General features: G+C 38.3%; 1 protein-coding gene across 2 annotated transcripts in view; it reads right to left on the bottom strand.

Moving 5' to 3' along the window:
- LOC117430243 (transmembrane protein 132E) overlaps positions 1 to 17,376 on the bottom strand; it is a 299,335-nt gene that overhangs the window by 12,927 nt on the left and 269,032 nt on the right. For both annotated transcript variants that reach the window (XM_034050090.3, XM_059000772.1), the window contains exons 7-8: positions 13,061 to 13,337; positions 427 to 618 (exon numbers count right to left, since the gene is read on the bottom strand). In XM_034050090.3, the coding sequence (XP_033905981.3) occupies positions 427 to 618; positions 13,061 to 13,337 (469 nt within the window). The remainder of the gene's footprint in view (positions 1 to 426; positions 619 to 13,060; positions 13,338 to 17,376) is intronic.

The raw sequence follows: 17,376 nt of genomic DNA, 5'->3' as shown, positions 1-17,376 counted from the left end.
GCAGCCAAATGCAGGAGGCTCCGAGTGTGCGATGCTACTAGTTCCTACTGCAATAAACGACTATTGTATATATGATGTAGTTTGTTTTGTTTTGTAGATATCCTATCTTTATATGGCTGGTCCCTTTATGCTAACTAGACCGTTTTTGTACAGACAGATGGAACATTGCTGTGTAGGAATACAGAGGTACAGAGGATTCCAACTGTCTATCTGTGTAGCTAATAAAATAACTCCATACTTTTTCTCAGCCATGCAAACCCATTCACTATATAGGTCTCAAATGTGCAGTTTTGAAAGAAACACATGCATTTTCATTTTAAAATATGGTATCTATTACTATTATACTGGTATAACACACATAAAGACTTTTTCTGAAAGTTTGTCTGCTTACACCTTTTCTGTACCAATGGCATTTTTGCTACGTACCTGTTTAGGCTCAGTGATAGTCTGCAGCCCTGTTGCCTTGGCGACCATGGTGTGACTGTTTCCTGGGCTGGGCAGCAGTTTGAGGGAGAGGCTGGCGATGGCATGCACTCTGAGGTTTGTTATTGAGACTTTGTCATCAGTTATTATCACCTGGGTCTCACCTAGAACAGCTTCCATTAGGGGGGACTCCACCTGTAGGGGGCGTAACACACATAATATTAAATGCACACATGTCACACTTTACTTTGCTCCACATATCTGGAAAACAGGTTATACAATTGCATGGAACTTGGTATTAACATTATTTAGCTGAAGTTATTGAGAATATCACATCCTGGGAATATGTGGGATAGTCTGGCGATACATTTTGCCATCTTAATGTCACACTTGCTTCTATAGAGCTGGTTGAATATTTTGTTGCACAGTGCACAGAATGGTAGCATTATCAGAATGATTTATTTTGCATGACAAAAATCTGTTTTTATCCTTGTTAATTAACAGTCGACAGATACTGTATGCTTGTGTGTCTCCAGCATTAAACTGTCATTGCAATTCTGAGCAAATACTCAGGATGTTTAAGAATTCTCTTTCCTATATGTCTAGAGCAGTCTGCAGTGTTGAGTGGAGTTCTCTTTCCTATACTACTAGAGCGCTCTGCAGTGTTGAGTGGAGTTCTCTTTCCTATACTACTAGAGCGATCTGTAGTGTTGAGTGGACTTCTCTTTCCTAGACCTGTATACAATTCTGCAGTGTTAAAATAATTAAGAATTGTTTTCCCCTGCTGAAAAAAATGGGTGACTATATTTAAGGCAGGGGTATTAGTCCCGTACCTTTCATTAAATAAAAAAAAAAAAAAACTCAAAGCAGAGTGGCCCTCCGGTACAAAAGGCCAGAAAGGAAACTACAGACTATGATTGGGCCCTTGACTCAATGCCAGTTACAAGGGACCTGCAACAGAAGAAAGCAGCTGAAATTACCCCTCTTCTCCTGCAGGGGTCGCCGCTGAGACACTGACAGAAACCTGAGTCTTCAAGTGAATGCAAATTGCAAATATCAAAAAGAGGAGTAGTTAATTTGTATTGCAAACAAACGTTAGCTGGAGCTCAACTTTTGATTAAAAGAGATGCTAATAATTACTATTATTCAACATAGAAAGACATATAGAAGGGAAGGTAGAATTTTCTCTTTCACTGTGAATTATTAATGATTTTTTCAGTGCATCTGAAACTCAAGTTTCACAGCTAGATGATAATTATGTTCCCCCAGCACAGAGTTCCAACAAATTATGAGGGAGGCTATAGCGCAGTGAAACTAAGATACCTTTGAACACTCTGATGACAGCTTGATGAATGCCAGCTAAATAAACTTTAACAGCAGGCTGATCTCAGTCTGTGGGAAGACCTAATCAAAAAGTCTGTGTACAATTTGTGAGGGGGGGTCTTGGTTTAGTTGACAGGGGAGTTGGGGTCATGCATGGATTGTATTTAAGAGTAACTGTGTAAACAGCTGTGTCTCGTCTGTGTTGGAGAGAAACGCACGACATGTAACGCATTACTGGAATCTGATTAGAATTGTCAGTAATTTGTAACTGACAATGAAATGTGGTTACATTTAAAATAAGACTACGGCTAATGCATAACATGGAAATCAGAAAGCGCTTCAACAGTGCAAGTCAAACCTTACATGTCACATGAACGCGCTTCTCATTTCAACTTGCTATGGAACCAAAGGAGGGAACGAGTGGGTTCAAGTGGGTTGTAAAATGTAAACTGTGCTGGAGAAGTAACAATTTGTAACTTTAACTAGTTCAATTTTTTTGTAAATGTAACAGATTACTTTTTTAATGTAACTTCCCCAACACTGTGTCTAGTCTAGTGATGAAAGTTTATGGAATTGATCCCACTGTAGCACTGTGTTACCAGATATCACATTTTAAAATGGAAATAGATGTTTGTGTAGCGATCCTGGTTCACGCAGGCAGGCGCATCACACAGGGCGAGGCAATCCACACACAGACGGAGGGCGGGCGCGAACCCGGGACCTCTCGCACTAAAGCATAGCGCCTATACCGCTGTACAAAAGAGCCGGCTCCCTTGCAAGGAGCGTATATCGGGCTCATGTCTTTGTGTGTGATTATGTCACCTACCAGCCCTGCTGCTGCCTTCCCCCGTGCACACTACATTTGCACTGAAATGTTTCTTTCAAAACGTCACATTTGAAACCTCTGTAACAGGCAGTATTGTGTGACACACTTCTGTTACAAATTCTGTCTCGTCGGTGAAATGAAATTAGGTTAAAAGCCAGATAAACACAAATGCAAACAAGCCTGGATATTTTGTATAGTGGTTAAGATGCTCTACATATATAACAAATGGAATTGCAGGACAGGCAAGATATATGGAATTATGGGGCACTGTTTTAATTATTGAATGTTTAGATTTTCTATACATAACACTATGTAACACAATTTTTGATCCTGGGTAGTAAGTGTTATTTCCTAATTGCTTATGCCTCAAAAGTATAGAAAATGGCTATTATTCCACACAAACTTTGCTTTTGTGACCAGGACAGAGATATTTAGAAATTTACCTATTTCCAATGAGAAAACAGGCAAATTTGTGTCTTTTCGTTCACATAAAATCAGAATGAATGAATCCAAATTAACATGTATTTATACTAAAGTAATATAAAAATGAATACAAAAGATTTAGAAGTGAGTAGTTTTTCGAGATTTACGATTATACTGTAAATCACTTTCACGAATCAGCCCCCAAATGTAGTCTCCCATCATGTTCTCGTTATACTGTCCTTGGTAGCGGCGTTCAAAGTCCAGTATATCCTGGTGGAAGCGCTCGCCTTGCTCCTCCGAGTACGCTCCCATGTTCTCCTTGAATTTATCAAAATGAGCATCAAGGATATGGACTTTGAGGGACATCCTACAGCCCATTGTGCCGTAGTTCTTCACCAGAGTCTCAACCAGCTCCACATAGTTTCCGGCCTTGTGATTGCCCAGGAAGCCCCAAACCACTGCGACAAAGCTGTTCCAAGCTGCTTTCTCCTGACTAGTGAGCTTCTTGGGGAATTCATTGCACTCCAGGATCTTCTTTATCTGTGGTCCGACGAAGACACCGGCTTTGACCTTTGCCTCAGACAGCTTAGGGAAGAAGTCTTGAAGGTACTTGAAGGCTGCCGACTCCTTATCTAGAGCTCTGACAAATTGTTTCATAAGGCCCAATTTGATGTGCAGTGGTGGCATCAGCACCTTCCGGGGGTCCACCAGTGGCTCCCACTTGACGTTGTTCCTCCCCACAGAGAACTCGGTCCGCTGTGGCCAGTCCCGCCTGTGGTAGTGCGCCTTGGTGTCCCTGCTGTCCCAAAGGCAAAGATAGCAGGGAAACTTGGTAAAACCGCCTTGGAGACCCATCAGGAATGCCACCATTTTGAAGTCTCCTATGACCTCCCAGCCATAATCATCATACTTCAAGGCGTCCAGCAAGGTCTTGATGCTGTTGTAATCCTCTTTGAGGTGCACCGAGTGAGCCAGGGGAAGAGACGGGTACTTGTTACCATTATGGAGCAGCACGGCTTTGAGGCTCCTGGATGAGCTGTCAATGAAGAGGCGCCATTCATTCTGGTTACAGGCGATTCCGATTGCCTCGAACAGACTGGTCACATTGTGGCAGAAGCAGAGCCCATCTTGACGGGTGAAGAAGCTGGAAAAAGGTTGGTGACGCTTCCTCTGATCTGCGACTTGCACACTTTCATCCAACAAGTTCCACTGCTTGGGCCTAGACGTCAAAAGCTCGGCATTGGACTTGGTGAGACCAAGATCTCCAATCAAGTCGTTGAGGTCTTTTTGGTTGGGGTAGTATGGGTTTCTCTCCTCAGCTCCACCTCTGAAATTGTCATCTGGATCTACAACGTCTTCCTCGCTCTCTGACTTGCTGCTCTCTTCTAAAGACGGCTGCTCTCTCTCCGGAGGAGTGGGTACGGGGAGCTCATGGAAGTGTGGCACCGGGGCGATGGATGAAGGAAGGTCCGGATACGTGATAGCAGGTGCATTCTTGCCAGTCCGATGTTTGGAAGGGTCCACCATGCAGAAGTAGCAGTTGCTTGAGTGGTCAGTGGGTTCCCGCCAAATTCTTGGGATAGCGAACTTCATGGCTCTCTTTTCCCCTCTGTACCATCCTACAAAAATACATTTATTTCACCCATGACTAATGTGTAAGAGATTCTCGCAACATTTTTCATATATGATATATTTTTTCAATAACACTGAAAATTGTAAAACATTTTAAAATTAAAAACTTTTACAATTTTAAAAATTGTAACAAATTTTATAACATAAAATTCCGAGCAACAATTGTCCATCTTACCTTCCAGAGTTTTTTCGCAGTGCTCGCAGGTGAAATGAGGTGCCCAGGGTTTGTCTTGATCCCCGACAGGCATGCCGAAATATGCCTTGTAGGCCTCACACATCTTAGCAGATGCTTCCACGGAGTACTTTTTCGCTCTTGTCTTGATAAATTTGCTGCAGACATAGCAAAATGCGTCTGCCGGATGCTTGCAGCCTCTTGATGCCATCTCAGAAAAATGCAGATATGCATCCACTTAGGCAGCTGGAACTAAACTGAACTGGTGGGCTTAAGGCCCCTGTATTTATACTACTATTTATATTACTGGAAAGTTCTAGAAGTTACTCCAAGTTTACTCAGCACTGAATCTATCTGGAATGTTCTGGAAAATAGGTACATTTCAAAATATCACTGTCCTGGTCACAAAAGCAAAGTTTGTGGGGAATAATAGCCATTTTCTATACTTTTGAGGCATAAGCAATTAGGAAATAACACTTACTACCCAGGAACCAAAAAAAATAAAAAATTTGTTACATGGTGTAATAAATCAATAAGAACATACTGTAGCTACCCAAGTCCTTTGAAGGTACTGTATGGGAATCTATTACTTTTTACAAGAAGCACGGAGCGCGTCCTTCTGACAGGTGAACTGGGGTACAGTGAAGAGCATCCTAATCTAAGTGTACATTTACATCACTTACCATCCTAATGTTTTTGTAAATATTTACAGTTTTTAAATTGTACAAATTGTTTGTTTTAAATGATACACAATATGCTTCGCAATGTATCTGCAGTGCAAGAAAAAAATCTATCCCTTTTCATGACATAAAAATAACTATGTCACTATTGCTAATTTATTTTATTTGCATCATTGCTTTCACCATACTGTAGTTGTGCCAGCAGTAAAATTTAGCACAGATAAGCCGCACCATGGACCATATTTTCAAAGCATTTCCTCCATTCTTTAATTAACTCTTTTTAAAGAAGAAAACATCATGTTACTAAAGGACGGATCTGTACTGAGTCCGGGACCTTGACTCGAGTCACATTTTTCCAGACTATGACTCGGACTCGACCACTTGGGCTCCGTGACTCACAGATATTAACAACAAGACATTTTTTATTTTGTATTACACAAGCAATATTACAGTTACTAGGAAACTGCACAATAGAAACCCACCTAACGAAACATTATCCAATCACTGGTTAGCGCTGTTGTCTTTGAAGCCAATCATAGTAAGAATAAGAAATTGGAACCGAGTTAGGTTGCAGCATAAACACCTCCTACACAGATCCAACTGCAACCATCGCAGAACACGTTTTTTTTCTCTTTTGCATTAAGTTTTATAAGAAATAAATAATGTCAGCATGGTAAACAAGTAAGTAATTATTTGGTTTTGAATGAGACGTTCGCTTTATTACTTTAAACCGTGATCTAAGCTTTTTAAGCACTGTAGAAATACATTTCTAAAACTGCAAACTGAAAAATACGTAATTTGATTTTGCTGAGCTCCCTGAATCTCTGGAATATAATTTATTTGTTTGCACTGAAAACAATAGAACATTGATCACCTTAATAAATTTGAGTGTACTGAAAACAAAAATGAATGAAAAAAGAATAATCATACTTTTAGAGCTTCTTAATTGATACGAGAAAGTCGCGGTGTGATTAAATATTCAGTGCTTTGCTTCAATCTCCACTCGTTCCCAGCATACGCCATCACTGTTTGCAAGCAACGTCAATGAATTCCCCTGGCAAACTCTGTAAAACTAGGCACTAATTTCTCAAATTGAAAATTGCCTACCGTCAAACAGGCAGATATATCAGACTGATATGACAGAAGGACTGATTGATGGCAAAAAAGAACGACAGAATAACTTAATACCACCTAATTTACCAAAATGAAAATAATTTATTATGGATGTGGGAAAACACATTAACAATACGCTGTGCAGCGTCAACCTAGATATCTGTCTGTGTGAACTTCATCTTTTTATTCCATTATGAACCGACACAAAGGGGACACATACATATGTGTTTCTGTAAAAGAGAAAAGATGATGAATACATTATCTAAAATCAAATGAACTGAAGTACAATCTTGTAAATGCATCATTGTATTACAGACTTAATCAAAGTGCAAATGCAATGTAACTGAAACATAACGTTTCTGTTTTGCAAACAAATAATACAAACAACACTACATTTACTATTTAAGAACACAGTACATAATACACTTACGGTGTCGTAGGAAATAAGTTGCCTGGGAAATAAGTTGATCGCGCAAGCGCAGTAAGGCAAAAGTAGACAAAAGTAAGGCGGGGCTACAGTTTGATTAAAGGGGAGGTTCACTGCATGGCTTTTTATTTTTATCTGGTCGTTTTATTTACTAGACTGTGTATGTTGGTGTGTGTTCGTGCCACTGTCTTTTCGTATGAACTTTAAAATGTGTGATCGACAACTGTTTCTATGGTAAACTGTTTTAAACTTCGGTCTTTTTATGTTTCTATAACATCAATGTCAATCTGATGTAGTTTATGTGTGATCGAGGAGATTTATTTATATATTAAATGATTTTACACGTCAAAATGTTGTCAATCTTTAATTGAAATTAAAATGTTTCAGTAATATAATGACATGCTGCATCTATAATATTATTAGCAGGGCAAGTCGTATTTTATACATTTTAATATTAGTATAGCTGTAACTTTACTACAGTTCAGGCGTAGGCCTACCACTGCTAGTTTAAAAAAAAAAAAGTCTATACAGTACACTACACATACAATTGTATATTTAAAAAAGTATATTCAGTACACTACAGATACAATTGTATATTTAAAAAAGTCTATACAGTACACTACACATACAATTGTATATTTAAAAAAGTATATTCAGTACACTACAGATACAATTGTATATTTAAAAAAGTCTATACAGTACACTACACATACAATTGTATATTTAAAAAAGTATATTCAGTACACTACAGATACAATTGTATATTTAAAAAAGTCTATACAGTACACTACACATACAATTGTATATTTAAAAAAGTATATTCAGTACACTACAGATACAATTGTATATTTAAAAAAGTCTATACAGTACACTACACATACAATTGTATATTTAAAAAAGTATATTCAGTACACTACAGATACAATTGTATATTTAAAAAAGTCTATTCAGTACACTACAGATACAATTGTATATTTAAAAAAGTCTATACAGTACACTACACATACAATTGTATATTTAAAAAAGTATATTCAGTACACTACACATACAATTGTATATTTAAAAAAGTCTATACAGTACACTACACATACAATTGTATATTTAAAAAAGGTTATAGGTTTAGGGTTGTGGTTTTTAAATTGGTAGTGTGAAGAAAATTAACCACAAATAGCCAGCCGAAAGAACAAATATAAAATAATAATACTGTATAAGCAACGTTTTTCAAGTACATCATGTGTTTGGTGTGCACCGTGGCCTAGTTAGTAATCGCAGCATGGAGCTTAATTTTTTTTAACTTTCGGACAATCGCTCGCATATCTGCTGTCCACACCTCCAGAAATGCAAAATAACATCAATACGTAACACATTTAGCTAGTTAACGTTTGTTACACAAACAGAAATACACAATCAGAAATGTACAATCGTACAATTCATTTTAAATTATTTATTTGCTGCTAATATATATTACAGCGATATTCACATTCCCTTATCTAGCGTAATACTGTCGAATATATCCGATCTACATGTTAATGTAAATTATACGTACAAAAGTCATTTTAAATTATGCATTTTTGTTAGGCTAATATATCGGATCTAAAGCGATATTCACATCATTTTATCTAGCAGCATACTGCCGAATAAATCAGATCTACTAATTGATATAAATTATACTTACAAAATTAATTTTAAATTATTTATTGTTCATTAATATATCCGATCAACTTATTTCCTGGCTCGATCTACTCATTTCCTAGCCTAGGCTCGTTTACATTAGAAACAATGGAACCTCCCCTTTAAATTCTAGAGCTTGATCAACTTATTTCCCGATCAACTTATTTCCTGCGACACCGGCAATGTCTAAATCGATTGGCAGAATTAACTTGAATTGAAGTCAAAGTAGATGCTATAGTCAGAGGTGAAAGTAACTTTAATTTCTAACCAGTGTAGTGTTATTTTCAGGTACGCTTTAAAAAGTGGTACTCAGCGCACTCCGCTTGCTCGCGCAGCCTAAACAACTTCTGCTAAGAAAGCAGGGAAGCGCCCATTCAAATTGTACGTTATGCTGTTTTTGGTATTTTACATCTTTTTTTAAATTTAGCTTATCATATTTTGCAGTCTTTTACATCATATATTTATGTATCATATTTTACCACCATTATGAAAATAGTATGCAAATATTTATCATATGTAATATATTGGGCCTTGTACATTTCTTTTTTACTTGTGCAACTTTGCGGTGGACTTCTTGTGAATTATTTTTTCCTTTTAGAGAAATTATCTATGTTTCCACTTTTTTATGCGGTAAAAGTAATGCGTATAAAAAAAAGCTTGACAACAGTGATCGAAATTCGGTTAATTCATGCGAATGAACAAAAAAAATAGGGGTGGATACAAATCCTGTACGATAAATGATACACACAAATGTAATGGAAATACTTTCCAAGCGAATGTTATGAGCTAGCGCATACTACTTTCAGTCATGTGGTGGTATTTACATGGTCAGCACAGCACATCTCTACCCAGACAGGGCACGTCATTAAAACTTTATGACATATCATATGTCAATCAACTAATCTACAGTTATGGACAAAAGTTTTGCATATCATTTTAGGATTAAGATCATTTAACATCATGTAATCAAAGAAACTACAACATTATATCACAAAAGCCTACTGGAAGCCATAATAGCAGTACAGTATTTCATGTTAGATTTTGAAATGTCAGATTTTTCAATTTTTGTCAGTTTATTATATGTATATGGAAAACTACAAAGCAGTATGTAATTCAATATGAAAACATAACATTATTTAGCAGGTTTCTTTAGACTTTATGAAGCTAAATGTGATCATTCTATAGGGTGCTGGAAAACTTTTGGCCACAGATGAAATTGCCCACTATAATTATCAAAAACAATAATTGTTGAATCACCTACTTTTTTTTTTTTTTTTTTTTTGTAATATCAAAAAAACTTGATATAACACATATCCTATGCAGGGGTCGGCACAGTCATGTTACATGAGGGACACCTTACAAAATACTGACCTCACTAGGACATCATATATCATGTCCCTTAGAATTTCATACATTTAAATATAATATCAAATAAACACACCTCATAACGCTGTGATAGCATTACTGATGCACTGTCTGATTTAAACCACACAATGTTCAGTACTGGATCATCATTTTGTTAATTTTCCAAACTACTGAATATGGTCGCACTTATATTTTCAGCCTCCAGGTTCAAAAACGATAGTAAATAATACATTTCTCATTGTTTATGGGCTACAGTGCAGTCTTTGAAAGGAAATGGAGTCAATTTCTGTGGCGATTTCTTTAAAGACGATACCTGTTGTAAATTGTAACAGCTTTTGCCAAACTGTAGGCGAGACAGAGCTCATTCTATGCGTCTTTTTGGTCCAAGTTTACAAACGGCGACATACACCTGACCCTCCTGTTTTCTTTTGCTTCTCTTACAAACAGATTTTCTGCTGCAGACATGTTTAATATTTTCGTCATCTTTTTACACCATTTCTTGGCATGATCTCTGGCCACTGTATATTTTAATTCCAACCCTGGACCATTCAAAAAATAAAATATGTATTTTCCCAGCGGGATTGAAATATCTTCTTTTAGGCTTCGGTGCAGCTATCTCTGGAGGGTGTCTGATACTAGACTGCCATTGTTTCTGTTTAGTATTTTTTAAGCTCGTGACATCATTACATACAGCTGTTTGTTTGCTAGAATCCACTTTAATAGAAACCAGATTTTTTTCCGATAAGATTCTGTGATAGAGAGAGAAAGGATCGATGCTGTAAATCTCCCTCCCGATTAGAAAGGGCGCTGTGTAAGGGGGAAGGTACGCTGCCTCCTAGATCTACCACCTCGGTGGTAGGTGGAAACCGGAAGGTGACCATATTAGGAGGGGCGCGTAGCTGCAAGTACTCCGGACGATTCCAGTGCAGTCAGCTGCGGGGCAGCCCTCTATTGGAGAAACCAGGCGACGCTTTGACTGCAGGGAGGAGTTTGCTGGGTACAAAGGGGAAGCAGCTACGTCAAAACCTCCCCTTGCGCTGAGTTAAAAAGCGATCGGCCGGAGCCGGTGTTTGTTTTTTGTGATTACGTGTTTTGTGTTTGTGTGTCAACAGAGGAGCAGGAGGACGGGAGGCTGTAGCCAGCGAGCCAGCACTTACCCCAGAGCACGCCCCTCATCGCACAGCACTTCACAGCACTTCACAGCACAGCGCACGCACCACAAACCCTGGAAAAGAAGAGCACATTTTCGTGCACGGAGGACTGTGCTTATTGGAGTGTGTTTTTGTTGCTTTTGTTTTGGCTGGATGTTGCTGAGTTTTGCCCCATTACCATCGCTGGTACTGGGGCTTATTATTATTATTATTATTATTATTATTATTATTATTATTATTACTTATTTTTCCAAGTGGATTTATTTTATGATCTTTTTGTTTGTTAATTATTAAAACCTTTTTGTTTTTGGGAGAATTCAGTCTGGACATTCACTTTCTACAGCACCACACCATTCACCGTGTCACAGATTCATATATATTTTTGTGCAAAATTTTGCAAGTTCGCTAGAAATTTGTTCGTCTTGTTGATGAAAACATAGCTATTGATTGTCTGTTTCCGGTTTAATTTTGCAAAAAAATGATTACTGACAGTAAATATACCTATTTTTGACAGTAGGAAAATACCCATCAGATCGCAATTGATTACACATGTACCCAAATCTGACAGCGTGCCACTTTCTGACATTACACAGGTCAGGTTTTGGTACGCATAACACATTCTGACAATGTACCACTTTCTAACACTACAATGGCTCTATAGTCCAGATCACGGCTTCTATCAAAGTGAAAAACAACGTCCACAAATGTGAACTTGAAGCTTATCTATAAACTTCAAGTACATTCAAACAGTATTCCAATTCCAAAGATAAGAAGATAGTGACAGACAAGTTAAATAGGCATGCAAATAGAATAATCTATTATTATTATTATTATTATTATCTATAATAATCCATTTTTTTGTTATTTTATTTTTTATTATTTGTGCATTTCTTGAGGGATGTCAGACCACGTCCGTTAGGTAAACTGTTCCCCCACTATGACCACTAGTTTACAGTGATGACTCGGACTCGGACTTGACACTTGTGACTCGGACTTGGACTCGAGTCTGCTATATGAAAAACATTTAAAGTGCTTAAGAGAATTTGAAATATATAACTTAGTTGTTTGGTTCTAGTTTTGTAGAAGTAAAAGGTGTTATACCACTTTGAAAAAATAGGAGTTATATAAAGACTGGAGTAAACCCTTTAAAATATGGCCCCATGTGTACTGATATACCCTGACTAGCATAGTAAATGCATGGAAGTCTGAAATGTGTGCCTTAGCTGCTACCCGCAATTACTCTGAGAGCCATTGCTGTGATCAAAGGCATTTTAATGTGAGGGGAAGAAACCTCAGAGCAGGGAAAAGCCGAGAGTATCCCTCCCAGCCAAATTAAAATGTTTGTACCCAGTGCTCTCCATCATACTAGCAGCTTCCACTCAGTCTGTCAGAGGACTCTTCAGAGTAGATGTTAGATTTCACTCACAAGAGGCGTGCCCTGGAAGCTATTTACAAGCATACAAGCTACTTCTGCGACTTCAATAAAGCCATTGGCTCTTAGAGAGAGGCTTGTAGACTTGTGTGCAGTTGTTATTGTCTTGGCACAGTGAAACCTGGGTTAATCCATCACAGGTTACGGCTACAGTTCTAACTAATTAAATTATTCCATGAAGCTAACTTGAACATAAGAAAATGTATGAACAAAAGGCTCACTCAGAACTTTGTCAAGTTGAGCCTTAAGGATCAGCATCAACAACAATGGACACAGTACTCTTAAGTGCACTGAACAATTACTGCATCATTGTGTTCCCCATAGCTTATTCTGTGTCACTACCAACATTCACTGGACTAATCCTTTTATGGCAGCCTTGCTGTCAGTTGAAGCTACCTGCCCATTAAAAGATTGCTGGTTACCTTAAGACTGGTAGTCCCTGGTTCCAACCCCAATAGCACGGTCCTGTCCACCAGTACAGCAAGGCTCCCGTCCTCCACGTTGAGAGAATCCTGCACCAGCTCTGTGACATCTACCTGCCAATCAGGCCCCAGCATGGTGATCACCTGGTCTGTGCCCTCTGTGGAGGTGGTGTGAAACTGCGTCAGCACACGTACCAGGGCATGCTGGTACTGCAGAGTACAACCACGGCTCACGCGACGATCATCTTCATCGTCATCTTCACTGTCCCGCGTAACCCTGGAGCACAGAGGAGAGAGAGAGAGATGCATTTATGTTACAGATGGGCACGGCGATTTCAAACAAGCTGAGATTGTTATCCTTTCATCAGCTCTCCCCTCACTGTATAACTCACCTTGCACACCAAACAGCCATACCTTTACCAGGTGAGCCTCGGGGCCCCCAGTAGGTCACATTTTATGGTTAGCTAAGTGGAAGTACTGTATTACTTTTGATATTGTGTGCAAAAGAAAATGTAAGCTTAGTCATTGAGTAATAGAATGCTTTCTGTCAAAATAAGCAATGCACGTCCGCACCTCAGACACTTGAAAAAAGACAAATGATGTACAACTTGCCAAACTTCAATGAACACTATCAGTGCAGTTTTTTTTTCTCAGTACAAAACCCATCAGAGAGATAATGAATGTGTACTGCATTTTCTCCTGTGGTAACTTGTGACACCAGTCTGTCAGTAACTGCCAAACACTCCACAGTTAGTGACATAAAAGCAGATTAATTCTCATTTATAGGCAAAGACTGAACAAGGAACATAGTTTTGGAGTTTAATCTGCCAACACACCTATGACAATCCTCCTTTGAAGCCTTCTATTGCCTCTACTGTAATGTGAGGCCTGTGGTTACCATGGAAACTGGTTCAAACTGTTTTGAAGGCCCTTTTGAGGTTTAAGTAAATGTGATTAAAATACCAACATTAAACACAATGGGTGGCTTACATGAAAGTAGAGTAACTGAAGAGTAGCTACTCTCAGAGTAAACAGCAGAGTAAGGTTAGTCTACTTTCAATATGGATGAGTATTTATTGGATTTCAAACAAATATTTGATTCTGAAGAGAGAACAAGACCTGGAAGAGTATTTTTCTTAAAGTGAGTTTAAATCTGGATGTATATTTCATCAAACTAGCATCTTTTAAACGGATGAACTACGATAAACATAAATCTATTATGCTACGTTGTACCTAAATTATGTGTATATTGATGAAGATTAAAGCATGTAACCTAGAAAATAAACTTTAAAAAAGTATTTTATTAATAAATAATGTAATAAATTACAATTGGTTTGATCAGTAGATGATTAAAGTTATGGGGAAGGAAACTAATTATTTTAGGCAACAGAAGAATTTTGTGAAAAATACAAACTAACTAAAAACTTTTAAAACTATTGGTTGCAATTTAACAATACATAGAAACTACACACGTTGCTTAAATACAATGTACAATAATTCATAGGAACTCAAGTATATACAATCTGATTTACATCCTTATGATGAACATTTGTTAAAAAAATCAAATAGCTCAAAATCCTCTCTGGGTCGACAAGCGCCGACGAACAAAATCCATCGGTGTCGGTTTCATCCGCACACAAAACCGACGCGACACCAACACGACAAAATTGTGTCGATGTCTTATCGGGGCGGTCTAGTGTGCAATGGCCTTAAGAGACAGTGTGTAGACACCCTGAAACAACACATGACCTGTGTTACAGTCAATGGGGGGGGGGGGGGGGGGGGGGCAGGTGTACTGTTCCTGAGGAAGGGGGCTGTTCTGTTCTGCAGGCTCTAGTGGTTACGTCAGACCAGAAAGAAGTACACAGACAGACGGTGGATGAAATGGTAAATGCGCTTGCTTGCACCGTTTTATTGTAAAATAAAGGGTTTGAACAAAACAAAACACAGGACACGGCACTTGAGGCCAAAATAAAGAGACAAACAAAACAGACTAACACTTAACAAACGGTGCACGGACAGACACACAAACACGGTGAGTTTAAACACTTATTATTTACGTTATTTTACTTTCCTTTCTCCTCTCCACACCCGTTCTCCACTCACCGAACACACAACCCTGAGTGAGTAAAACGTGCATCTATATATACTGTTGTGCCAGGATTCAATTACTAATTAATTATTCACTTGAATCCCAGCACATGAATTAATTATGTGCAACCTCGTGCTCACATATTAAACACTTTAAATGAACGTGAAGTGATGTGCCATCCTCGTGCCTAAATACAATTCTACATCTTAAATAACTCGTGCTGCACACACCCATTTATATCCCGTGCAGCCATCTCTGTACACCAATGCACACAGGGCCGGGGCACATTGCCACAGTTGTATTATACATTTCTTTGGCAATATTGGACTTGTAATATAGTCATGCCAATAAAGAACATTTGAATCTTAACATCATCCTCAGAATTTTTTAAAATCAACAAGTTTACTGCAGTGTTACTTTTCTTTCTACAAAGGTGAAGGGCTTTTGCCCAAAACATCCTGAAATAAATGTGTACATCAATTTAATTTTTAATTTTAATTTTTTTATTTTAATTTTATTTTTTTCTTCTTAACAGTGTGCAGGTGCAGGAATGCAACAGTGATCAATGAACAGACAACGGTAATACAGGTGCAATGCTATTTATTTTTATAATCCAAAGTCTGATAACGAAACGGCAGTAAACAGTAACAATGAGAAACAGGCAATACAGCGGCGTGTATTGTACTGTTTTAATCCACGGGTTGGCCCCGAGATAGTCCCGATCTTATACACCCATACGTAACACAAAACACAAACACAAGTCCACAGTGAGTGTTCAAGTGCTCGTGGTGCAAATACAGTTATTCGTGAAACAAAGTGCAGTGTAGTCTGGGTTTGTGCTGGATGGTGTTAGCCATCTAAATAACAACAAACAGTATATTTAATAATGACAAAACAAACAAAACTCTCACGATAATAACACACGTCTTTCCTTCCGGTTCAGCTTAACCAGAACAAAGAACAGATCACTTCGCTACGCCCCCCTTTTGTACTGTCAATCATGACCCCTTGGTTAACTACTGCAGCCGCTCCTCCAACCCGCGGCTGCCATGTCGTTTCCCTTCTGGGTCGATGATTTAGTGTATCGTAGCTCCTCCCCCTTTCTACATGATCAACTTCCTTCTAACCCTGGGAATGAATTGTCTGGCCATCCAGTCCAGGGCACTCTGTTCCCTATACACAGCGCCCTCACAGGTCGCGAGAGAGATTTATCACAAAGAATCATTCTGTCTCTGTCACAACACCACACAGCAGTATATTTAAAAGATTGAAATATTAGAGAAATGTAGATGAGATTTACCTTCAAGTGTTTTAATTAGATGAATCAGTCAGATAAAGATGAAGAACAACAATAAAACATTAATCGTGACAGAGACTATGCATTTGACCACAGTGAGTGTGTTGCATAAGGCAGAAACCAAAAATAAATATTCCTGTAAGCTATTGCCATTATACTATAGTAAAAAAGTTTCTAAAATATCCTTGCAGCTTTATACCTTTTTTTAAAAGAGAATTAAACTACTATACAACCAAGAAATTGGTAACTAAAAATAAATATCTGTAGTCTACTTCCCTAGGCACTGAGCAAACAGCTGCGCCAGCTACATCGAAAAGTAAATGTGCACGTTTGCTTATATTTTTCACTTTATTCTTTATTGAGTTACGTAGTTGTACACAGTCACTTTGTACGATTATTTGATTAATTTGTTTGATTTATGTTTATATAAATTATTGCTGTTCAGGTTTTGTTTGAGAATTAAATATTTGTTTGCTTTGTTTACCGCTTCACATTGCTCTGGTAGCTGGGATGCTGTAGGCGTGGTGACATCATCGACTCGTGACTAATATAACTTCAACACATTGACTCATGGGTAATGCAGTTTTCTATGGAAGGATTATAAATCTTTGTGGCAGTCTGTTGGTTCTGAAGCAGAAAAAAAGGATATTGCACTATAAAAGGGACACATATCCAGAGATCAACAGGAGGGGCAGCGCAGCTTGGGTCAGCTGGAGCACGGATGTTTGTAGACGCTGGGTCGGACATTTAAGGTTTGTTAGTAATATACGTTCAACAAGACTTAGGACTTATGTTGATGTCAGTATTATTACCTCATCATCCGCTAGGAGAGTCATTACATTTTCCCCCACTTAATCAAAGGGAGTTTCAACGTCTGGCTCACCATCGCGACCACTCGCTGTGCCCCAGGATCCAGAGCGTTTTTAG

The sequence above is a fragment of the Acipenser ruthenus genome, chromosome 26 (genome assembly GCF_902713425.1).
Source record: "Acipenser ruthenus chromosome 26, fAciRut3.2 maternal haplotype, whole genome shotgun sequence".
Taxonomy (NCBI): Eukaryota; Metazoa; Chordata; class Actinopteri; order Acipenseriformes; family Acipenseridae; genus Acipenser; species Acipenser ruthenus.
The sequence above is the reverse complement of the archived record's forward strand: the minus strand, read 5'-3'. Positions and strand labels throughout refer to the sequence as shown.